The sequence below is a fragment of the Thamnophis sirtalis genome, unplaced genomic scaffold (assembly GCF_051295495.1).
Source record: "Thamnophis sirtalis isolate CommonGarterSnake01/CBP01778 unplaced genomic scaffold, rThaSir2_p1.2 scaffold_7, whole genome shotgun sequence".
Classification (NCBI taxonomy): Eukaryota; Metazoa; Chordata; class Lepidosauria; order Squamata; family Natricidae; genus Thamnophis; species Thamnophis sirtalis.
This window is the reverse complement of record NW_028261387.1, coordinates 24,575,616-24,600,893: the sequence shown is the minus strand read 5'-3', so window position 1 is coordinate 24,600,893 and position 25,278 is coordinate 24,575,616. Positions and strand designations below refer to the sequence as shown.

Below are 25,278 nucleotides of genomic sequence, written 5' to 3'. Positions count from 1 at the left end.
AAACGTGGTTAAAGACTAATGATAGGCTATACTCACTTAGCCTTTTCTCATATTTATACATAGCTAAAGGAGCCACACAAATAACTTCTTCCCATTGGAGAATCAATCAAATCAATTAATATCCTTATTTCAGTTTTTAATTTTCATGACATAAAAAACATAGTGTATGGAACAATCCATATGCAGGTGCTTTAAGCATAGTATTTACAGACTTTAAAAGATTGTAAGAAAAAAACTGTAAGGTAAACTGATTACAATTAAGCCAAATATACATGTCCCAGGATAATGTAGCAGAATCCAATCTGGGTTGGTGACCGAGACCAGAGATTTTGTCTTCTGAGCTTTCAGCCACTTGCTAGAGTCCATCTTCAGGGAACTTCTGGCTAGCTGGAGAATTCTGGGAGTTGAAGTCCACAAGTCTTAAAGTTGCCAAGTTTGGGAACCACTGCCTTAAGAAATCTGCAGTGCTATTGTAGAAATAGTTAAAGGAGAGGAAAAGGAGACAACAGCAGCAAAGTGGATAGATTCAATTATAGTGGTAATGGGTACACCATTAGAAAACCTGAGGGACCAGGCTAAGAACAAATCACCCTGGAGAAATTTTAATTGCCAAGAGTTTATGCTGACTTGATGGCACATTGTAATCATTATCGGGAATAGGAAGCTTAAGCTCATTTGTGTGGGTGGGTGTCAGATGTTCCATCTTTTTTCAAAATTATATTAAATAAAAAGTAATTTCATTTTGCTTGTTGGGTTCAGTAAGTTCTAAATAAACTATTGCCTTACACCAGGGATGGGTTTCAACCGGTTCGCGGTGGTCCCCGCGAACCGGTTGGTCGGCAAACCCGGAAGTAAGTAACTTCCGGGAACAGCGAAGGGCCCACCCGCCCGCCTGCGCTCCTTACCGGTCTTTGAAGGCTTCTGCGCTTCCACGCAGGCGCATGGCACATACAGCGCCTGCGCGATTCTCCACGAGCAGCTGGGTGGCACATACAGGGGCTGTGCGAGTCTCCACGAGCAGCTGGAGCATCGCGCAGGCGGTAAGACGCATGCATGAACTACGCGCGTGCATGAGGACGCCGCCAGCCCCGTTCCAACTGAACTGGTTGGAATGGGATTAGCAACCCACCCCTGCCTTACACCCAGAGTTCTATCACTGAAATTCCTTATTCAGACATAATGAGAAACCAAGCCTTTTTTTGATGATTGAATTTTACTCCACCCTAAACTTTTAACTTACTTAGTGTTACTTCAACCACTAAAGGGGAATGGGTGAGGAATGCCATGCTTTCTCATAATAAGATGGGAGCCTCCATGCTATTTAAGTGAGATTCCCCCTTTAATGATGATACACTGAGACTTCTGCCAATAATCTCAGAACCATCAAGAGCTCAGCACAAAAAAACACTCATGTTATCAAACAACTAGAGGCCCAGTTAAAACTTTTTCTTTCATTGTTGACGTAAGATTTGCATAATTACTGGTTTGAAGTTGATTTGACACAAGTGTGGTCAATATGGCTTCAGGTTAAAAAAAGAGTGTGCTTTCATAGGGTTGGGATCATAAAATTGGAACAGAAGCTAAGTCCTTACTGTAATACATAGATTTTTGCTAATACATCTCCGTTGAATGTGAAACCGCTACTACTTTAAAAAAAAAATCTTGGAGAGGCATGTCATTTAACCCCTGGTTTTGTAAGAGGTGGTTTCTCAGATTTGCCAAATTTCCTCTTGCTCAATTTATAAGGCATGTTTAAGTGAAATAGCTCAAAACTAAGATATCTAATATTTTCAGGAAACACTACTGAACTCTTAACTTTACTTCCCCAGAATGCATACTTTGTGATTGCAGTAAGAGTGAACAGTAATTTACCTCAGACCAGGACCATCTTTGTAGTCCTTTCTATGTTTTTAGCCTGTGCGTAGTTGATTAGCTATCAGATTGAAAAGAAAGTGTAGAAAAGATGAGAGTACACTGGCTAGTATCATTCTTTTTATTACAAGGGAGTTGATGATGAAGCTGGACCAAGAATGGGGAGACCCGGGTTCAAGTCCATTCTTATCTATGAAACTCCTTGAGTTATTTAGGGCCAATCATTCTCTCTCAGCCTAACCTACCTCACAAGGTTCCTGGGGACATAACAAAGGTACCATATAAATTAACTTCTGCTCTTGGATGAAGAGCAAGTTGCAAATCCAGCAAATGTACAAAATAAACTTATTCAAAAAAACCATATTAAAGACTGCCAAGAGTTGCAAATATTCCAAACCAAGTCTGCTGAAAACAGTGATCACAATCATGATTTCAGCCAAATGTATTTACAACCCTTCTGGAGACACTAATAGCTATTAATATAATTGAAGATAAACAAACCTATATGTGCCTAGAATGTATTATGAACATTAGCATCATCTAGCCTCATTGTTAGGATTGCTGGTTCTGGGGTAACATGAAGTTCCAGATCTTAAAGAAGACTAAGAAATATTCTGGCCTTACAATCCAGAGATTGTAAGCCACTGAAAATCTAAAATCCAGACATATGTACAATAAATCTACCTTACTGCTGTCCTTATCAACAGGAATTCTCCTGGTTGTACCATTTTGTACATATCCATTTGATATTAATCAAAAAGGATGTTTTTGCAAGAAAAAAAAATCTTTAAAATTTCACCTTTGCCATTACTTTAAATCTACTGGATCTGGGTTGCAAAAATCTTAATATCCACTAGAAAGTAGCAAAGGGGGTCTAGAAGTTTGGGATTTTATAGCCCAGCTTTGGTAGCTTTTCCAAGGCTCTCAAGCAGCTTCCCTAAACATTTCTTCCAAAAGGGATTTGGTAATCAATCCGAGCTTCATAAACCTAGCCAATCCTAAACTTAAGACTACAACTTTAGAAAATCTTTTGAAAAATTCTGTTTCTAAAGGGAAGAACAACTGACAGAAAGAGTAAATATTTTGAAAATCCCTTCTAGTAATTCAGTCTAAAATTTCTTTGTGACTTCAGCATGAACAAAATGGAAATTTAATAATTTAAGAAAAGCCATAATTTCTATTTGTTTCCTAATTGTTAGATACTTCAAAAATGTAATGAACTAAACAATTAAATAAGGGGTGTTTGTAGCACTTATGGAAATACTCTGAAACAGATAATCTAACTTGAACAAGCTTAAAAACTTAAACACAATTATTTCTGCATTTCTTTTTTCAGAAAAAAATCAGAATCTGTTTTCTAACAAGGGAAAAAAGACAAATTACACTGATGGCCTAATCTCCCTTGATGATGTTTTAAATGTGTTATAAAAATGTCATCACTTTAATAGTAGAAATGGTGAGATGAGTAATGTTTAGGTGGAACTTTGCTTTTCCTCTGCTGTTCTGTGAGTGCATATGCAGATGAGCCTGTCAGAGAGTATCCCTCCTCCTACACCACTTTTAGAGGAAGTTTGCTGATATATTACTGAAACCGATTCTTCAAAGCCTGCAAGGAAGGACAAAAAAGAAAGCAAAGAACACTCCCCCACACACACATATACACAAAACCACAACGACCATTCAAAAGCTTGGACGTGCATTGATTTGTTCTACTAGAGAGTGGAACAGCAGCCTGAAGAATTTATGATGAAAGAGCACTGCAGTCCCTACAGCAGTGTTGGACCAAGTCGGATCAACAATTCCACCATGGAAAGCCTGCCGTCACTCAAGCCTAACTACATGTCCATGTGTTTATTTGCAGAAGAATCTTATCAAAAATTAGCAATGGAAACTTTGGAGGAATTGGACTGGTGTTTAGACCAACTTGAAACTATTCAGACTTATCGATCTGTTAGTGAGATGGCATCCAATAAGGTAAGAGAGAAAAATCACATGCAAACAAATGCATTTTAAGAACAAAGTGAAAAGTTATGAATTTTTCTGCCTTCCCTTGCTAGGTCAGGTTGCTGACCTATTGTAAAAAATTAAAGCAATAGAAATGAATGAGTCCAAATTTTTAAAATCCTTACCAGAATGCTATTGAAGTTAAATCAAGTATTGCTACTTTTAATGTTATACAGTTAAATATAACATGTGCTATTATTAATAAAACAGCAATTTAGAAAGGTGGAAAACAAATTCTAGCATATAACTGTAATGCCAAAAGTAATTCTAGAAACATTCTTACATTATTTCTACAATGTATACCAGCAGTAGCAATCATCAGCAAATCAACTGAAAAGAATGAGGTAGATAAAAAGTACAAGTATCCTTATGAAACTTTGGCTAGTTTTTTTTCCCCCTTCAATAAATTAAATTGCTTATAATGGTGCACATTTCAACCAACAATCTTTAGTTACCATGAATTGTATACGTGGGACTTGTTTTAATTTTAGTTATATATTTTATGTATATTTGTGCATATGGTAGCAATTCATATAAAATACTGCTTCATCAGTGGAAATATTTCTAAACTGTGTAAGAAGGTATAATGAGAAGTTGATTTTTAGACTTGAATTATCTAAAATATTTTATTCTTATTATAATTTAGTATTGTGCATGTGTTTGCATTCTAAAGTGTTCATTTTTTTTCTAAAGAGAAATATACTTACCTCTTTTCCATGTATTTAATATCTAAGAGTTGGATATTACTTAAAATTGAAACCACTCCTTAGTTGGCTAGCAGCCAAACTTTTGGGTAACAAAAGGCCATTGTGTTTCCTGACGGCATGGGTATCCCCTGCACTATAATCTCAGGCATTTTTGAGAGAAAACATGGCTTGTGTTTGACTAAATAACTTAACAAATTTTTGCCTGATGTTAAAGCAAAGATTTCATACTCTGGTTTGATCAGTGAAAAATATGTATACCTTTCTTCAGAGGCTTTCAATTGAAGGCAAGAAAACAGTCCCCCTCCCTCCAATTTACTTAGAACTCTATTGTTAACGCTCTTTTATCAGTCTCATCCAAAGTGTGCATTCATATATACTTATAAGTATAGTCTGGAAGTCATTTACAATGGCCATTAAAGGATGGTCATTAGGCTGGAGCCTTATGCAGATACTTGCAGTTTGTTTCTATTATTAAGTAAAGAAAAATCAACTGCAATGAGATGAAGATGATACAACTCCATAGGAGTTGTAGTTCTCCATAGGAACAAAGCTATACAAGCAGATATTACATCCATTTTTGAATACAAATAAAATTTAAAAATAGATTTAAAAAAAACATAAATAAAATTGAAGTCCCAATTTTACTTCTAAGATCTAGATCCTACATATATACTGTATATGAAATGAGATTACATTGCCCTTCTCATTTTGTCTCTACTTTGTCATATTTATTGTGTTGCAATTTTTGAAAAACCTCTTGAAATTTTAATGCTTACAGCTGAACTTTTCAGAACCCAAGAAGCCTTTTGAAATATGCTGAGTTATTATCAAATTTCCCACATCTGTGAAGTATCTGAATAATCTGTCTTCCTTCCGTCAAAGACTTCTGCATAGAAATTTGCTAATTGCAAAACAATCAAATGTTTTGAAAACAGGATGTTTCTAGGTCCCCATAGTAAAGAACAGAAAAACAGAAGAGAAAGGAAGGCAGCAAGTGAATCCTGCAGGATTCCAAGTGTGAGGGCTGTAAAAACAGTGACCTATCTTCCTGACCTCTGCTATTGCTAAGTTCCTGGCTCCGTGCCACTGAAGCCCAAACTACGTCATTTCAGAATGATAGTGGGCATGGCACAGCTGTTGTAAGTGTGACTCGAATTTCCTGTCTCCTTCCTGACAGACGTAGTTTTAAAACTACAGCATTGCAAAAACAGGAGACAACTTTTCAGAATTGCTTCCCAAAAGATGATTCTTCATATTGATAAATGTCAACAGATCCTACGTGAAAATATTCAGGGTTTTTTTCTTTCTTTCAGTAAACAAGGTGGAAATGTTTAAGTAAAACAATTACTTAGAAATATGAGGAATTTATTCCCTGCCATTCAGAAGAGAGATTCAGAAACTTTTAAAAACAATTGTGAAGATGCAAAAAGCAAACACTCTCAGCAACCACTTCCTCATGCAGCAGAGCAATATATGTGGTTTGGCATATTTTTTACTAAAATGATAAACAAATCTTTTCAGTTCTATTCAATCACATGATATCAAGTAAAAATTTACTGCTGCTAGCCCTACAGTTTCATGATGTTTTTCTGATGTAGTTTCTACACTGCCAAAGTTTCCAATTTCTAATTTGAATTAACATTCATTATGCTCATTTCTGAATCCTATCTAGAGTCTTAGTCACCTATTACCATAGGTATAGATCAAATAATAATAAGGTATTGTATTCATTGGGCAGATAAGTCTGCTTTTGATATAACGGGGTCTCTCTAAAAGCAGGCAGAGACTGAGGGCGTCCTCATGTTACAACATTATAGGTATTTCTAGATAATTAGTAAGCATTAATCTATATCAATAGTTCCCAATGTGGGGCCCACGCCCCACAGGGGGGCAATTTGATTTTTAATGGAGCAATTTGAACCTTGTTTAAACCAAGTTAATGGCCTTTTAAGCTTCCTCTGCATGAGTAGAGTTCACTTTTTGAGTAAAGTAAGAATTATATGTCACAGGGATGGCATCAGAGTTTTAAAGATGCTTACATGGGGCATGGCCAAAAAAAGGTTGGGAACCACTGATCTATATGATCACTGTATTAACGAATAATAATTGTTATTTGTGACTTGCAACTTTGTGATTTTATAGCATGGCCTCTTAAATAGACCAAACATTGGACCAAATAATATTCCCAAATATTTGTCTGTCTGCTAGTATGTAGGGTTTGTAAATCCATGTTTTAATATGACTTTATATGCAATTGAGATTAGTGAATTTAAAATATTATGTTCCAATTAAACATTTTTTGTTATAAAATTAGGACTTCACTTTGCCAGGATAGCATGTTTTTAGTTCTCCTGGACAATAATTTTTATAATGTTGACTTTAATATCAGTTTGCTTGTACTTAGGTAATTATATTGTATATTATGTTTATAACTGAAGAATTTACCAAGCTTCTTTTTCCACATGTGAATCTAGCTATTTTATATATGGCGTGACTGATGTAAGGGGAGCAGCAGCAGCAGTCACAGAATGAGGCAGGCTGAGATTTATAGTCACTCAAATGACCCCAAGGGAGATGCATCCTTCCATCACGTAGGCACTTTCTGAAATGTCTCATTATACCTCCTCTCCTTTGTTAGCAATGTCACATACTAGACCATTGTCCTCCTTATCTGTAAACTAAAATCTATTGATGTATACAAAACTTTCGCTACACTCCTTCCAAAGGGTTTTCAGTCACATAGAACACTCACGTCTTGGTTTTAGGAGGCTAAATAAACTAAACACGAGTACTCTAATGTAAACTTTGGAGGTAATTCCTGGCTGTTTGCCCCTTGCCTATGTGCTTCATTGCACAATGTCCATATTGAAAAATGGGGGGGACGACCTGATATGAGTCTGCCAGGACTGAATCTAGCTCACTTGGTACGTGATGTTTTGCTTAAGGTGTGCCAAGCTGTTCTTGCTTTTGAGTTTACTGTAATTTCCTTTGTTTATCTGCATTACAAAATAGTCATACATCTCTAAAAGATTTACTTGGATTAACTGCTGGCAGTCAACTAGAAAACCTGCTACTTCAATTTTCTTTGTTTCTTAGAGAGGGCTTTAACAGCTGTGAATCATAGAATTCTTTGGGACTCCCTTTTAGTTGATTGCCATTTGACCTTAGGGACTGTGGTCTAGAAAAGAAAGACTAATAAGCCATAAGAGTTGACTCAGAAGTACCTGCGGTTTTATAAAAAACGTAATAAACATATGATAAATTTCAAGTAAACTCAAGCTAGAGTAATTCAATGCTTGCAAGTATGAGGTGGTTCAAAAATAATTATTTAATTTAATTAATTTTAAATTTGATGTTACAGTGTAAAGACTTGTTTCTTATTGAATCTGAGGAACATTTAAATGTGATAACCTCTGAACCTCATCATTTAGTTTTCAGGTGGAATAAGAACCCATGCTGTTTCTTATTCAAAGAAGTGAATTGTGCAAATATTTGGATCTGTTTGAGGTCATGTTTCTCAATCTGAGCATCTTTACAATATGTAGTTTTCAACTCCCAGAAATCCCCAAACCAATCAGAAAAACACTGATTTAAGATACCGAACACAACCTAACAATTGTTATTGGTATGATTAAATAACTGCCTGCTATTAAACAACAAACTAAAAAAGTGTCAGAAAAAAATTGCTAATATTTCTATAGTTGCTTTACTTGTTTACCCACTCTGATATTTGCTGGATTCAATAGCTATAAACTGTATATTTTTTTTTAAAAAGAGCATTTTTATAGAATCCATAAATTTTGCTTTACTACTGTTATTTACTCATAGATCTATAGGTCCAAAGGCCTTTTTTTACTGGTCTTTATTCTTTATAAAGATCTTAGATCTCATCAAAATGCATCCTTTCAATTTCCTGATTTTGTCCTTATCCTTAAGGGCTTTACCCTTTTTGTCACTGGATACCTTTCAGAATATTCTTTTCATGTATCACTTACCAAAATGGAACTCCCCTAACCTCATTTAACAGTAACCCCACTGTTCACTTTAATGTCCCAGAATGTGGAGGATGGAGGATGTCTACAATCACTGTGAAATAATGGTTGCCTGATAAAATGTGTAAATAGCCTACAAGCTGCTAGTTGGTTATTTTAAGCTGTTTTCTAAAAGACAGAACAACCACTAAACATGTCTTTGAAATAGGATGCAAAAAGATCTAATTGTGTCATAAAGTTTCCTCCAGGCAACCAAACTCAGGGTTTCTACCAAAGGGTGTTGTAAATTAGCACAATAAACTTAGGAAAGCATAGTCAAGAATGCTGAAACTTCTGGAATGGATGTGATTGAACAAATTAACCATTTGTATTCTTGCCCGATATGTTTGGATACCATTCCTCCTCTTCACAAATAGGTTGAAAGAGTTTTGTCATGACTCATTTATTTCATGTACAACCACATGTGTAATATGACTTTTGTTTGTCTGCATGTAAAGTACCATATTTTCAGCAGCTCACCTTTTCCACATGATAGGGGCAGGAGGTATTAAAGATGGTTTTAATAGTGGAAGCACTTGATTGATTTTTCCTGGGCAGGAACCTAAGCAGAGTTGGACCTGATAGATGGGAGACCCTGAGGGAATACCAGGGCTGTAGGTCAGACTGGGAAGCAAAACAAAAAAGAAACATTGGAAGAAGGCAATAGCAAACTATTTCACTCTTGTCAAGAAAACCAAATGGATATTATGCATATAGTACACAAGAATCAATCTTGATTCAGAGGAGACTTGTTTTTCATGATATATGAATAGAACAATTTAGGACAACATTATGTGAGCTGGGAAGTAACTAGTGATTTAACTATTACGGTCCATGATTGATGATTTATTATGGATGGTTATTATGATTTAATTATTAGGCTCATTATAAGTGTTTCCTTATATAAAATGTGCACTTACTGATTGTCTGAAAACCATTTGAAAAATATTAGCAACAGAAGAAACACTTTTGGCCCTTGTTGCCAAAATGATTTTTTAGAGGAGAGGGAAGGATAGATTGGAAGGTGATATTCAAGGAAATGTACGCTTTAAAAATATTTTTGGTCTTGAGCCAGAATTTAGTGATGTGCATTCGTGCATAACTTGTCTCTAGCTCTGTACTATTTATTATCCTTTGTTTAAACTGGATTATAGGGCCAAATAAAGCATTTAATAGAACTAAGATTTCCCAAACATACCATCAGCCGATGCCAACTTTTCCTGCACCTTTTCCTGCATTGTGTTTCCATATCATATGAATCTTTATGCAGGTCTTTGTGCCTGTATCTCTTTTTATAAGACATATATTTAAAGGCAGGTGCTAAATTAAGACTGCTAAGTTCGCCCTTTGTTTTTAGAGAAACAGAAGAGAGGTTTTATTCTGACAAGATTCCTAATGCTAGTAGACTTGACATTGGCCCAAGCATTCATACAATATAGTAAATTCTACCTAAAAATATATTCTAGTTTTCTAAACCAATATTGGAAGAAAAATGTGTACAAGAGCTAAAATAGGTTGCATGTAACTACATACTATTTTGTTATATTTTGTTAAAGTGGCATGAAACAAAGCATTTGTATATACATGTTGGTACTCCATTTTAATCTCTTTGCATGATACTATGCTTTTTCACCCCAGAATTAATCATAAAGGGAGGAGGTCAGGGAAGAAATTTTGTTCCTTTTCTTTTAAAGGTTTGCCTAAAGTTAATCTAATAAACCCAGCCTTTTCAACTTGGTCTAGCTCCTGGAAATTATCATAAGGGAAAATTATTTTATTTTAATTTAGAAAGAGAAATAATTCAAACATACATTTAATGGGAAGCTCTTGTGAAGTACAGCTTTCCAGACAGTTTCCAAACCTATGGAAAAGAAAAAAATAAGAACAAAGAGCTTTTATGTAATTAAAGCTGCTTGTGCATATTCTGGCTTTGTTGGGGAAGTATTTTCTTAACTTTATTACGTGTGAACATGAACCAGCAATGAGCCATAAAATAAGTACAAAAAATGGAAACATGAGAACAGAGACTACGGTATGTACATTACATACATTTACATTTTCATATGGGCAGTCGCATTATCTTATTTCATCTGTAGATGCACTCATGATATAAACTACACCAATACTATTTTTCTTTTATATATTATCTTTTGTTGAGGAGTTTAGAACAGAGGAGACGTCAATCCCTCTATCTGTTATTCTCATAAACACCACCCTATGTAGTTGGTTGGGGTGAGAAACAGCTACTGCTGTAAGTGGCTTCCATGGAAGAGCCTGAATTTACTGACTCTTTAAGGAAAACTGGAAAATCTTTACTTAACCCTTCTGACGCAGATCCCTCCAACCCAAGACATATTTTTTGTTATGCAAGTTATTTTGATGCAATTGCAAATTACTGAATAGGGCTTGACAAACCTGTAAGGAAAAGGAAAAGTGCTATTTTGAAATAAATGTGCATTGTGTAAATAAGTATTGGCTTTTGTCTGTAAAGAAATGCTGCAATCAGTGGTGCACTAAAATCTTCAAATTGAGATTAGCTCCAGGTGAGACGTCCATGCAGTCACACTGAACAAATATCATGTTTTTAACAATCTGTGTTTTTAATAATATTTATTTACTCGGAAGGTTTTAAAGCTAATGTTAATGGGACATACTCAACTATTTTTTTCAGAAATTAAGCCTTACCTAAGTTTAAATGGGATTTTATACAAAACCAATTCAAGATTTTTAGGTATAAATTAATGTATTCTAGATGAAATAACAATTAGATTGTAATTTCATGACGTTAGAAGGATGAAAAGGACTTTGAAACTAGCCCACAGTTGTAATTTTACACTTTCTATAAGGAGATTTCAAATATGATTTCAATTGTCATTAGGATTTTGCTATTTGATTTTTTTTTACATCCAGTACTTTTTCCCTATACTAATCAACTACACCAAGTAGATTGTGAATCTTTCTCTTTCATTCATAAATTCCTCAATTAATTTGGCAGATATCTTTGCCCCTGAGAATGTTCAGATATAACAGAAACAACCAAGTTTAATTTCTTCAAAAAGAACCCAAAACCATCTGGGAATTGAATTATAGGGGATATTATATACTCTATATAATCCAGGCAAGGAATATAGAATTCTAGAAATGCTTCCAAACAACAGATACTATTTTACGACTATGAAGAAAAGAAGTCTTTCCTTTTATTCGGAGAATCATATTGGATGCCTTTTTTTAAATTGAACCAATTATTTCTCACAAATGTGTATAAATGAGCAAGAGAGGGGATAGGCATGATATAAATTCTATCACTTATATACCAACATGCAATGTGCAACAGAAGTATAGAAAGGCAAGGTTTTTGATGTTTAATGTACATTGCATCATTTTGGCATCACTGTGTCAGTAAATAATGCCTACAGTGGATAAGAATATATTATATATTGCTTGGAATCTTTTAAAATCATATCACACAACTGTTTATCTATAATCTATTTCAGTTTACTGTATTTACTCATTATCAAAGTGTCAGTTTGAAACATAAAAATATGTATCAGTTCTTTCCTATAAAATTAGCTTCCCCAAATGGCTGCTTCCCTGACACATTGTATCTGTACCTTTAATCATTCCTAGCAAATCACTGACTGCTGGCTGATTTAATGAAAGTTGCAGTCTATCATGTGCGGATAGCTTCTAGAAGGCAAAATCATCAACAAGACTGCAAAAATGAAAAATGAAAGTTTACCTACCATTAATGTAAATCTAAAATAGTAACAACCAAAGATGTGACAGTAAAAAATTGTCACAATGTTTTTAAAACAACAACCAAAGCAAGGCCTCCATCACACTTAATCCCTATTACAATAGGCAGATCAATTTGCTGAATGACTCAATGCTAGGAAAACCTAATTAGGTCACCATTATTTTATAGTAGTTCCAAAATATGCATTATATTAGTTTCAAAACATGTATAACAGGAAACTGACACAACTAGAATCTGTTTTTCATAACTTTTATGTATACTTCAACCATTGTTTAAAGGTTTTAGAATAATTGTCTAATCAGGTGTGAAACATGATGTGTAATCTTGCAATACATCATATGTGCAGCATTGTTGATTAAAATATATAATGTAATTTGATTTTTAATGAAGAATAAATATCATTCAAACCTGCATATTCTTTTAAATACATGGTGCTGCATTTATATGAGTCAATGCAAACTACTGTTGGAAGAAATGTCATTCTGGGTTCAGCTCCAAGTGGGGAAAAAGACACTGGAGGCATGGAGGCTGCTTAGAAGGATGGTTTAATGTTTTAATGGTGGACAGGACCGTAGAGCTGGAGGTCCTGGGAAAAAAGGTGATCACATGCTTCCAGGTGTTGGGCGAAGAAGAAGAAGGGTCAAGGGAGGGGCTTGCAGGGCTTTTTATAATCTGTTCGGCCCCACCTATCTATTTCCTGCTCCTGTGCAAGAAATGTATTCTGATTGGTTGTCAGACTCACATGGGGCCATGCAGGGGCAACTTTCTAGGCTGAGTTTTGAATCCAGGTTTGGTTGAGTTCTCAGATGCCATGTGGTCAATTGGGTAAAAGGCTTATACTAGCATGCCTTGATTCCATCCCCCTGGAGCTGAAGGGGAAAACTCTTATTATTATGTAAAGGGACTGGCTTGGCCTTCTTAATGGCCCATTTACGAAAGGGGGGGGGAGGCAGAAAATTGCAAGGAGAGTCACTTTGTCATTTTGAAACATGTTTCTTCCTTTTCACATCCAGAGAAACATAATATTCTGCCTTTTCAATATTTCCTTGGATATTTCATTTTTCTGGGAGAGGGCTGGGTGATAACTTCCTACAATACTCAATCCAAAATATTTATTTTCTTTGCTTTATTACCAATTTTACAATTTTACACTTCAGAGCATTGATGGCTTTATGTGATAAAAAGACATTGTTCAATGTATAGGCATTTATCAGAATTATCACCTGATAATCAAAAATAGGTAGCTGTCAATTGTTTTTTCCTATTCCATAGAACTATATAATGGCAGTGAAATATGGTCCTTTCTTGAAAAAAATCACTGGAAACAGGATTTATTTATTTAAAATGTTTCTATACTACTTCCCATTAAATAAAGTTTAAATAATTAGTTTTTTAAATTAAATTATTGATATAAATAGGCAATAAGCATGGTGTAAAATGTACAAAATAATAAATTAATATATAGTACCAGGGAAGTTACTAATGCATTCCCAAGCAAGAAAGAATAAAATGAAATTCTATTTGCTTGCTTTACAAAAATATAACTAAAGTAATGCCAGACATTTATCACTGAACTGAGCCTTTCACAAGGAGGCAGCTACTATACTCAGCAGACTCCTGTGAATCTGCTTGAGCAGGTCCCTGGTCCCCCCTTTAGATTCTCTTAAAATAGGGCAGGAATATGGTGGAAGTTGTTCTTTCAAATACTATGGCACAAGCTGAAAACATTTGCCTACATTTTGAAAACAGTGGAACCTTGTGTTCAATTAAGCACTTGTCTGAATTCAATGAAATCCCTAAGTTGTTTTCATTTGGATTGGTTTTCCTTTGAATTGCTACATCCTGAAGGAACCTGTTATTGTCAGGCTCAGTGTCAAGATAAGAATCTTTACTGCATACTAAAACCACTAAAACAGTTAAATGTTCTCTGTCAGCCTGAAGGTGCAGTTCCCAGCTTTATATGCACTATGGTTTAATTCCAGACCTTATTACTCCCACCTACATTGTTTAATCGTCTTTTCGGGTTGCAGATCTTGACTGTAAAGCTATATGTGGATATAATTTGCATCTCTACGCTGACAAATTCAGGATCTCAACTCTCACTATAATGAGTAGGGCAAATCAATTACTTGGAACATTCATGCTGTTTTCATAGAAAACTTTGTGCCAGTTATTATTATCTAGGTCAGGGGTGTCAAACGATGTATTGCAACTTTTCTCCCCTTCGCTCTAAACAGGGCATAGGCAGCGCATGACACATCTGGCCCACGGGCCACAGGTTTGACAGCCCTGATCTAGGTAGGTAGCCAGCCTCACAAAAAATGAATAAAATGAATTCTCCATTATCAAGTTTTAACCTAAGAGACAATCTCTTCTTAATAATGTCAGTCACCTTTTCAGATTTTTAACATTTATATCTCAGTGATTTATTTTATGATTACAAGTATGAAACTATATATATTAAGCTGAATTTTTGCTCCATATTTCTGGGATACTTTAAGTTTGTCCTTTAATGTGAGCCTTAAATGAGATTCAGCTGCTGAAAGTTATCCTCCCACGTGCTCACACAGCTAAGATTTCTGACTTTTACATTGAGCATCATTTACACCTTTTCCTGTCTATATTTTATGACCCTTTCAGCAGTAAACCTCCCTGAGCTAGAGGAGAGTGACGCAGATCAGAAGTTACCTTTGTTCATGTGACTGCTTCTGTAGAATCTTCTTTGAAGCAGAAATTCAAACAGGCAATTCCAAAGGTTCCTATTCAGCTTATCTATCCTTGTAAGCAGCTGTCCATTTAGCACTTAACTTGCCAGAGGTAATATTTTATAAGCATATTGCAGTTTATATTTCAAAGCCTCACAGTTATATGTAGCTGTTATTAAATACAATGACTGTGCTAGCGTTTTAGCATTTCAAATTTTGGTTGTGGGTGTACTTAAAATTCAAAGCATTCCATATTCAATATTTAAGACACAAATAAAAATAACAGAAACATTATTAACATAGTACACTATTAACATAAGGTAGCCATGGTAGCCATGTAGCTCTGCTTCAGAGAGGTGTTTTAACAGAAAGCATGGGTCACAGCAGAATTAATAGGAATAATAACCCAAGGGCACCAAACATGGATGTTCTTCTAAATCACATCCTGACACCTTGTTGTTTTTTTTTTTGACAAATCATAGATAAGCTGGATGTTCTAGGATTTTTTTATTCATTCATATTGAGGTCACCTAACTCCCAAAATTTTACATCATTATCAATATATCAATAATTCCTATTAGCAAAGCAGTTTTGGCATTGAGATATTTATTGGCTTGATTTTCCAACTATTGAAGAATAGGTAATTAGTCTACCATATAATATCTTTATATGCCAAAGTAAAATGAGATAAGTGTTAAATGCAGGGTGCTGAAGTTTTTGTTCTGATCAGATGGCTACAATCACTTGTATCTGCAGTCTCTGTCTGATGGATATTTCTGAGATCAAAATACTTCTTAGTTTTTGATCAGTTGTTTACAGAAGATCCATAAAAACTAAAACCAGTATTAAATTTGACAGACTCCTATATAGTTCTGTGACTAAGATGAAGCATCACCGACTTTTATGTGTTATGATTCATTGGAACATTGTTTCTAGTGGTTAGAAAGAAGCAAACTTCCAAATAATTTGATAATGAGTGATCATACTTATTTACAATGTAGGGTGTTTTTGGTCAGGCTTCTGCAAAATAATACAATTTTAGATTGAGTTACTAATTATGAATACTCTCATACCACATTGATTTTAAAAACCCTAGTCAAGCATCCTAGGTACCTTTTTCAAATTTTAGAAACCAACATTTAGCAAATTAAAATAGGATATTCTCACTTTATATTAGGCAATTTGGGTATAATTTGCATGCTATTCATATAACTCATGAAAATACATTGATTTCTGAATGTACTGGTTTCTTACTGGTTTTGAAGACAAGAAGCTGGTTGTTTTCCACATTAACAGTGGCTAAAACATCTGCACCTTATTTTTTTAATTTTTGATTAAACACTAATTTTAAAAAGGGGAAGAATCTTTGCAGTGTTTTAATAATCTGCTCTGCCTTCTCTCTGTCATGAGTTGGATAACAGGAAACCCTTAAAATGAAAAAGGCAATAAAGATATTAGGGTTGCCAAAAGTCCTTGCTTCAAAGAGTCATTCTCATTCCAGACTATAAAAGCTGCAGGAAATTGAGTACCACATTTACAAAATGGTTAGAATCCTTTCAGCCCTTCATTTTTTCATAACTTTGTTAGTTATCCAAAGCTGGCATTTTCATGGCACAGAGAGGAATAATGTAAAAATAAGCAGGGATGAGGCCAGGCTTATTCCACATAGGCAGCAGGCATACAGTTGCTATCACACTGTTGGCTGCCCTATCACTTGATCTCCCTGAGGTATTCATTCCATTGATTTCTGAAAGGGGAAAGGCATGCTGTTGGGCAAGGCAATGATGCAAGAAAGGGGGCTCATCTGTGACTATGGTTAAAAAAGGCTAGCTTAAGAGCAATTAAGGTTGCAGCTGAATAAGAAGACATATACACATTCAGGAGGCAAGATAAGTTAATATCAGGGCTCTCTGAGATTAATGCATTCATTAAACTGTTCTGAGCTCCTAAATTAGGGTGCCGTGTGTATTATTAAGATTTTAAAAGAGCCCTGGTGGCAGAGTGGTTAGAATCCAGTATTGCAGGCTATTTCTGCTGGCTGCCTGCAACCTGGCAGTTCGAATCTCATCAGGCTCAAGGTTGACTCAGCCTTCCATCCTTCCGAGATCGGTAAAATGAAGACTCAAGATTATTGTGGGCAATATGTTGACTCTGGAAACCGCTTAGAGAGGCCTGTAAAACTATGAAATGGTACACGAGTCTCAGTGCTATTGCTGTTATTAAGATTTTAACTGGCTTTCCAGTTAAGGAGATGATTTCCTCAAAGCAGCTTTTATAGATCCCGTTCGGATCTGCTAATCAGCTAATTAGTCCTTCTCCCCCACCCTTCCTCTCTTTTTTTAACCATAAGAAACTTTATGTCGGGCTACCTCTTTTTGGCTGGGCTCTTTAAGGCTGCGAAATTAGCTTCTAATTGGTTTCCACCGCTTGCGGGTTTTTTTCAGCAGAGCCGTCATCGCTGCAAGACGGGGACCGGGAGGGAAGCCTTCCAGTAAGATAGGCAGGCGGTCACGTGGTCCTGTTGCCATGGCGTTCTCTTGACCCGATGAATGGGAGCGCTTAACAAGGGACAGGCGGCGGCCGGCAGGGGGATCATCACGTTATAAAACAACTCTGGCTGCTAATTAGGAAAAGAAGCATTTGTGCCCCCACTTGTATTCATAGGAATGTCCTGATGGCTGAAGGTGGAAAGGGAAAGAGAGTAATTGGCGTACGTTTTCATTGGCGATCATTATTTCATCTTGGATTATCTCCCATTTAGTGGTAACGCACCTTGCTTGACGCTTGGCACACACAGGACACACGAAAAATACTCCCCACTTTGGAAAAAGTCAGGAATCTCAAGTTGCATTGTTTAGACTGCAGTCTTTAACAGACGTAAGGGAAGCAATGTTTTAATGAAGGTTGGAAGGCTTGCTTCTCCGAACGGATGTTAGCAAGATAATACGAAAATAATCTCCGATTTCGAGCTGCATGAATAACATGATGCAGGAATGAACATGATTTGGTACTGCCCGTTCGTACGTTGGCTAATATCTCGAGATGCATTCTCCATGATTTTTAAAAAAAAACCTAAGAAAATATGAAGTACACTAATAATAGGGTAGAAAACATATACCATGTGGATGGATTATAATGCAATCATAAAAGCCCTGGTGGTGAGAGGAACACTGATTGCTCTCTTCCTTTTTTGTTGTTTGCACATACACAAGGAATTCCTCTGTTTTATCTTTAGATGAGTCTGTTGCTAAAGACAGCAATTTCTGTGGAAAGCTATTGCTCGTCCTATTTTTCTCTCTGTGTTCAACTGCACAATTCTTTCTGGATGGGGATACCCCTTCAACCTGCCAAACATCAAAGTGCTTTAAGATAACTTGCTGCAAACATTTGGATTAGATCTTCTGGTTCCTTCATGCAGCCAGTCATACCATTTGTGTGCGTGCGTATGCGTGTGCGTGTGTGCGTGCAATTTCCAACACCACAGTCTTCGTGCTAGGCTGGAGAGCATTGCTCGCTGATGTGTAGTCATGGGTAGCCAGGATTGCTGGAATTTTAGACTTTCACTGACAAAGGCTCCAGGCTGTTCTTGCTATTGAGAGATTCCTCCTTCTGATCTGCAAATTCTGCATAGGAGATTTCTTGTTTTGCTGTGCAAAATCTTCCCAAAATGCCTGAGGCAAACTATTTGTTATCTGTATCTTGGGGATACATCAAGGTGGGTTTAAATAATAAAAAAGAAATAGTGAAGTTGTTCCATATACGTCAGATTTAAGTATACTTTGTGTTGCTATATATCATAAACAGAAAAACAGGTTTATCACTAATCAGTAATAAACTCATACTGGATTAAAATCAACTGTAAAATGTTAATAGGATGGCATGCAAATTGACAGCATTGTTTAATGATAAATAGGAATGTATATATACTATATATGCATGATATTGTATTAATGATCCTGTCAGAAATATCTGCAAGTTGAAATTGCCTTTATATTATAAATAGAAAAATGACAGACTTACAACAGGTCTTTAAAGGACACCTAAAAGTATGAAATCAAAAACTGCTATAAAATCTAAATAGTTTTCCAACGTTATGTAAAATTGTAATTACCGTTTTTTTAAATGACATTTTTAAATCTTAAACTTATGTAACAGTGAATGATTGCATACAATTAGAAAATATTTTTTATTTGTTGTAATGTATTTCTGACTGTCTTGTTTAGTTATGTGGTATATGTTCTAATTAATATGGATTGTAATGCATTGTATCAGTAAGCAGACTCTTAACCTGAATTTTTATGTTCTAATTACCAACAGTTCAAGAGAATGTTAAACCGGGAGCTGACACATCTTTCAGAAATGAGCCGATCAGGGAATCAAGTCTCTGAATATATTTCTAATACTTTCCTAGGTATGTTAGTTAACATTGGATCGGTTCCTTGTAAAAACTTTTTGAGCAAACCATCACACCAAGCCAACCTCAACATTTCAGTATCTTTAAGGAAACAATCTCTGTGATAGTGAAAGGATCTCTTTTCAGAGAAGGAGATTGCGGAAACAGGAAGTTATCTAGGAAACTATAAAATTAAGAGGGCAAAATGTGGTAGAACAAATTCTTTCATAAACTTTCTTCATTTGCATGCTCTCCAGCTGAGAGTAATTCACCTCTCTGACTTTCAAGAATTCTCAGCTCTGGCCATGGAGGCTAAGGAACGCTGGGAATTGAAATCCTCTCTAAAGAGTACAAAACTAGGGAAAGTTCTCCAATGTCAGCATTACAGATGTGCATATCATAACCACGTGTCCATAAGCTTGGGCGGTAACGTGCAGAATTAATCATAACGTAACATTAGTGCAGGCAAACATTTAATTTGTTAAATTTATACAGCTGCCTATCTCACTTCCATGATTCTGTGTGGCCTACGGTATTAATAGTATTATTGTTAACAACAATAATATTTACAAGTAGAGAAATATTGACAGAGATTGTTACTTAGCAACCATTAATGCTTTCCAGAATTCTGGAAGGAGTAGAGAAGTGCTTGCTTGGCAAAAGAGTCTTTTCTCAAGAAATTTTACTCTAGATGGATCATTTTGGGTTAGTCATGGTCTCTCAGCTTATCTTACCTCACATATTTATTATTGGTCAAAATAAGTGGAGGGAACAGTCAGTGTTCTGCTGAGTTTCTGAATAAAAAGCAGGATATAAATTAATTAAAAAATAACGAAGGAATGAATGCATTTCTCAGTCTGTGTCTGACAATTTGAAAACAATTCTGAAATTCTATATCTGCCCATTTTCAAATAATAGTACAAAATAATATATTTGGATCTAACCCAATGTGTTTAATAAATATTAGAATTTTTTATCCTTTTTTTAATACAGACAAGCAGAATGATGTGGAGATTCCTTCTCCCACACAGAAGGAAAGAGAGAAAAAGAAGAAACAACAGGTTATGACACAGATCAGTGGTGTAAAAAAATTAATGCACAGTTCAAGCTTGAATAACACTAGTATTTCGAGATTTGGTGTGAAAACAGAAAAGGAAGATCATTTAGCTAAGGTCAGTGTGATTCATTATATTTGTATTTTTTAATGAAGACTGCAAATACATACAGTGTGTAAACTAGACATATTAGTCATACTCCACAAATCCTTTTTACTTTTCCATCTGTTTTGAGGAGACTGCTTTTCAAGACAGAAATGTAATAGTAACTTCCTCCATGGAATATGTTGCTAATTACTGAAAATAAAACTGTTGAAATTAATTTAGCTAAAGGGAATAGTTTAATCTGCCCCTCCTTCCCACCCCAATGATCTTGGCAATATTTTGCTGTGTTATGATGGGGGAAAATTTACTCAGAAGTTTAGATACACCTTTGGAAAATAACAATGCAAGTGGCTTAGGATAAGTACGTTCTTAAGAAGAAACTTCTAATCCTAAAGTATTAGAAACTATTGGTAAGAGGAAAAATATATATTGATACAATTACCTGGAAGACTTCAAATTAATTTCTGAATTATCCCAGCCCTGAAACTGATATAGATCAACTCCCAATTAAACAGTTTCAATGGGAGGGATAAGGAAAAATGGGAGATAGGAAATGTCACACTTTCAGAAACTAGTTTATGTAATAAATTATTTCTCCTTCCATATGTCATATATTTGGGATAACTGTAATTCTAACTGTAGTTAGAATTTGTATCCTTAGGATTTAAGGAAAAAGTGATTTGATATCTCTATATAAATGCAATTATAATCTACATATGGCCCTATTCTCCTTGTGATGACATTATGCATTCATTATTTTATATATATATATATATATATTTTCTTTAGGAGCTTGAAGATCTGAATAAATGGGGATTGAATATATTTAATGTTGCAAGATACTCACACAGTAGACCTCTCACTTGCATTATGTATGCAATTTTCCAGGTTAGTAATTGTGATGTTGTTGTTGTGGTTGTTGTTATTTTCATCTTCCAATTGCTATATCTTTAATCTAATTTAATCTTTTCTTAGTAATAAAGATTTTGGATTTTTAATCATACTTCGACTACTTGTAATTTCTATTACTCTGTACAGGAAAGAGATCTACTGAAGACATTCAAAATCTCATCAGACACCTTTATAGCTTACACAATGACTTTGGAAGACCACTACCATACAGATGTAGCTTACCATAATAGTCTCCATGCAGCTGATGTAGCCCAGTCTACTCATGTTCTTCTGTCCACACCAGCTTTGGATGTGAGTTGCTTTCCCCTACCCCTGACACCCTGACAAACAATGCTTCCAAAATAATTTGCTTGCACTTGGTAATTTGCCATGGCCTCATGCTTTAATTAATAGGCCAAATATAAAAATAAGTAAAATTTCATGCACCATTCATTTGCTTTGATACTTCTGGCACAACCCAACTGTTTCTGCAAGTTCCTTCACACAAGGCATTTGCATCAATTAACCAATTTCCAATCTGTTACATAAAGAAAATAGGTGAGTTTATAGAATTTCACAGTGTAATCTGTCATCTTGATATAAATCCATGGATTGCTTGAAGTGAACAGTACAGTATAGATTGTCCCATAATATTTTAGAAGATTACAAAGCATGCGATGAGAAGTAGACATCCATTTGTCAAATCTTCTGTTGTACCCCATTTAATGTTTCTTTGTTTATTCTCAGCAATCACACCCTTCTGCAAGCTCACCTCATTCCCAAATGTATGGAATCTTATACTCCTTAATATGCCTTTATGTCATCTCACTAATATAATAGCTAAATTTTCACTAAGGCATATTGTTTAGTTCACATTTATTTATTTCAAGTTTATTGCTAGGAATATAAATGTAGGGTTACATTTTTGAGATAAGATTGTATTACTACAGTAGCCTCCTATGCAATATTCTGCATTTTTTTATATTTTAAAAAATTGCTTGAACGTGAGTTTCAAAACATATGTATTTACTTTTTTACTGTTGTCGAGGATGTATTGGAATTACTGCATCCCCACAAAAAAACATATCAAAACACAGATTCATAGCCAAATTAATTGGCAGTAGCTAATAATTTCTTGAAAAAAGATTTCAGTTCTTTATGTAGTTTTAATTGTACAATTTCTTTTTTCTATGGAGGTTGTTAATAAGTTAATAGATACGATGAGCTATATTTATAATTGAAGCCTATGTTTTAATCTTTTCTGTTTCTAGGCTGTATTCACTGATTTAGAAATTTTGGCAGCAATTTTTGCAGCAGCAATTCACGATGTAGATCACCCTGGTGTCTCCAATCAGTTCCTTATTAACACAAGTGAGTTCTGTGTTCATTTAATATGCACGCACATACACATACAATGGGCATGATTAATTCTCATGAACTCTCTTATTAAGAATAAAGAAAATCTAGAATACTCATTAAAAAACGAAGTTGAGAATATCAGAGTTGACTTATCAATAGAGGTGACATCTGCACATTACAAAGGTTTTCCAATTTCCATGCTACTTAATAATAGTGCACAGAAACAATCATAACTAACCAAGCACATAATCAGTAAAATTATGCTAAACTTACACACTGGGAGTTTATCTAAAGTGATGTGAGAGTATCCTAATGGATTAATAAACCTGTGGCCTTTTATTTTGGCTACCATTGAATTCTTTTTAACATTCTTTTAAGAATTTTAAAGAATTTTTTAAATTCTTTCATTAATTTTATTTACAATCTCTTTTAAAAATAAATTATTTCAAACATAATGAAGGATATTGTAGCTATAAAAGCCATTGCTTATATATAAAAATCACATATAGTACTTAAAGGAGTCCTTTTAAATACATGACAACTTTTTCATTTAGATTCTGAACTTGCTTTAATGTACAATGATGAGTCCGTCTTGGAAAACCACCATCTTGCGGTTGGTTTTAAGCTTCTACAAGAAGAGCATTGTGACATCTTCCACAATCTGACCAAGAAACAACGTCAAAGTCTCAGGAAAATGGTGATTGACATGGTAAGAATGTGATTCTGTATAACATTCAAGCTGTTTGTTAAAACAGAAAATGATGCTTTGCTCCCAAAAATAAAAACTAAAAGAATCTTTCTCCTTTCACGTAGGTCTTGGCAACGGATATGTCCAAGCACATGTCGCTTCTGGCAGATTTAAAGACGATGGTAGAAACTAAAAAAGTTACTAGTTCTGGAGTCCTCCTACTTGATAACTACACTGATAGAATACAGGTCTGTTTGGGAAGCTTTCTTGCTGTCATAACCTCTCATTCAACCCTATGAACTTCCCATGTGATACGTTCTTGTTCTAGTCTTTCTGTAGCACATGTATATTTCTTTTAAGGAAGGCCACTTTTAACATAGCAGTGAATAAGGCAGGGTTTGAAGAAAGGAAAGAGGATTGGGGAAAAAAAGAGTTTGGAATTTTAGAGGGTATCATCTGGATACTTCTGAGGCTCTCCCAATATAAATGTCTGCCTATGTTGGTACTATTGTTAGGGATGGGACTGAACCGATAAGCACTTTTGTGTATTGTAAATAATATAATCACACAAATTATTCCTCAAGTTAATTATTTAATAGTCTGTGGTGGCTTGAATTCTTCTTTCTTCCAAACTATTTGGAGGAAAACAAGATCTTAAAGCATAAGTAATACCATTTATAATTTACAGTTCCCTTGGATTAATAGTGTGGTAAATGTGCAATTTACACATGTTTCTTACATGTTATGGATTAAGTATTTAGCCCAGGCATGGGAAAATATTAATAAGGATATTTTACTTAAAAATAGGGAATTCAGTTAAATATTTTCTCTACTTATTTGCCTATTTAATGGTGATAGACATAGGAACATTTACCTCATTATTTTCCTGTATTGAATTTCTCTATATTTTTAGAATAAGATGCATAATAAGATGTCACTTTAGGAAAATATTTAAAAGTGTGTTTAAAATCGTCAAATAGGACATAAAGCAGTGCTAATATTAGAACAGATTTCTTCTCTATGAATCCCTTTTATTCTATGGTTATGCAGATTTTAATTCTTTGTGCTTCATGTATTCATGCCACAGAATACAATTTCCAGAACAGGAGAAATTAACTTGGTGGCAATATTTAGTGTAGAAGATACTTGTTCTCTCCTGTTTAATGGTAACCTGACTGATACAGATTTTCCATTTCAAACATGGCAATAGTTAATCATTAAAAGCAAATCCCTTTAGTGTGATAATAGTTACTCTTTTGTTCATAAAAATGTCCTCTAAAGAAAGAATTAAACTGGAGAAATTTGCACCAGCCTGAAATGCCAATCCCACCCAAATATCTTTAAATTATATCTTTTCATTAGTGTGGCAAGATGTCTTTGGGGCCCTTTTAATGCTTAGTTAATGTGACAGTAATTTGGCTCTTCCACAGTAATTTGGCTCTTATAATGCTGTTGGGCAGAAAAAACTACCAGGTTAAAGAAGAAATAAGAACAATGTCAACCCGTAGCAAGCCTCAACCCTGAAGCAGAACAGAGATTCTGTCCACACTCAACCCCCCCCCCCCAAAGTAGAGGGAAGAGAGAGGGACTGAGGGAAGTGCTTTCTTTGGCGCTAGTGGCTAAACATTATGGGATCAGAGTTCTGGCACTAAAAAAGCTATTTTCTATTGCTTCTCTCCCCTCACTTCTGCCATTGATGGCAAGAGAAGCC

The 25,278-nt window shown here is 35.1% G+C and overlaps 1 protein-coding gene and 1 long non-coding RNA gene across 9 annotated transcripts in view; one reads left to right on the top strand and one right to left on the bottom strand.

Annotated features, from left to right (window-relative positions):
- PDE4B (phosphodiesterase 4B) overlaps positions 1–25,278 on the top strand; it is a 262,922-nt gene that overhangs the window by 229,321 nt on the left and 8,323 nt on the right. For 7 of the 8 annotated variants that reach the window (XM_014052785.2, XM_014052784.2, XM_087719528.1 and 4 more), the window contains 8 exons: positions 3,734–3,846; positions 19,394–19,487; positions 20,463–20,641; positions 21,419–21,517; positions 21,668–21,832; positions 22,792–22,891; positions 23,434–23,588; positions 23,693–23,815. In XM_014052785.2, the coding sequence (XP_013908260.2) occupies positions 3,734–3,846; positions 19,394–19,487; positions 20,463–20,641; positions 21,419–21,517; positions 21,668–21,832; positions 22,792–22,891; positions 23,434–23,588; positions 23,693–23,815 (1,028 nt within the window). Of the gene's footprint in view, positions 1–3,208; positions 3,847–19,393; positions 19,488–20,462; positions 20,642–21,418; positions 21,518–21,667; positions 21,833–22,791; positions 22,892–23,433; positions 23,589–23,692; positions 23,816–25,278 lie in introns of all 8 variants that reach the window. The other variant, XM_087719531.1, reaches the window with a different exon arrangement.
- On the bottom strand, positions 8,935–19,215 carry LOC106538329 (uncharacterized). Its single transcript, XR_001312716.2, has 3 exons — positions 17,446–19,215; positions 10,426–10,475; positions 8,935–9,238 (listed from the first exon to the last, which is right to left on the bottom strand). It is a non-coding gene; the product is annotated as an uncharacterized LOC106538329 (long non-coding RNA).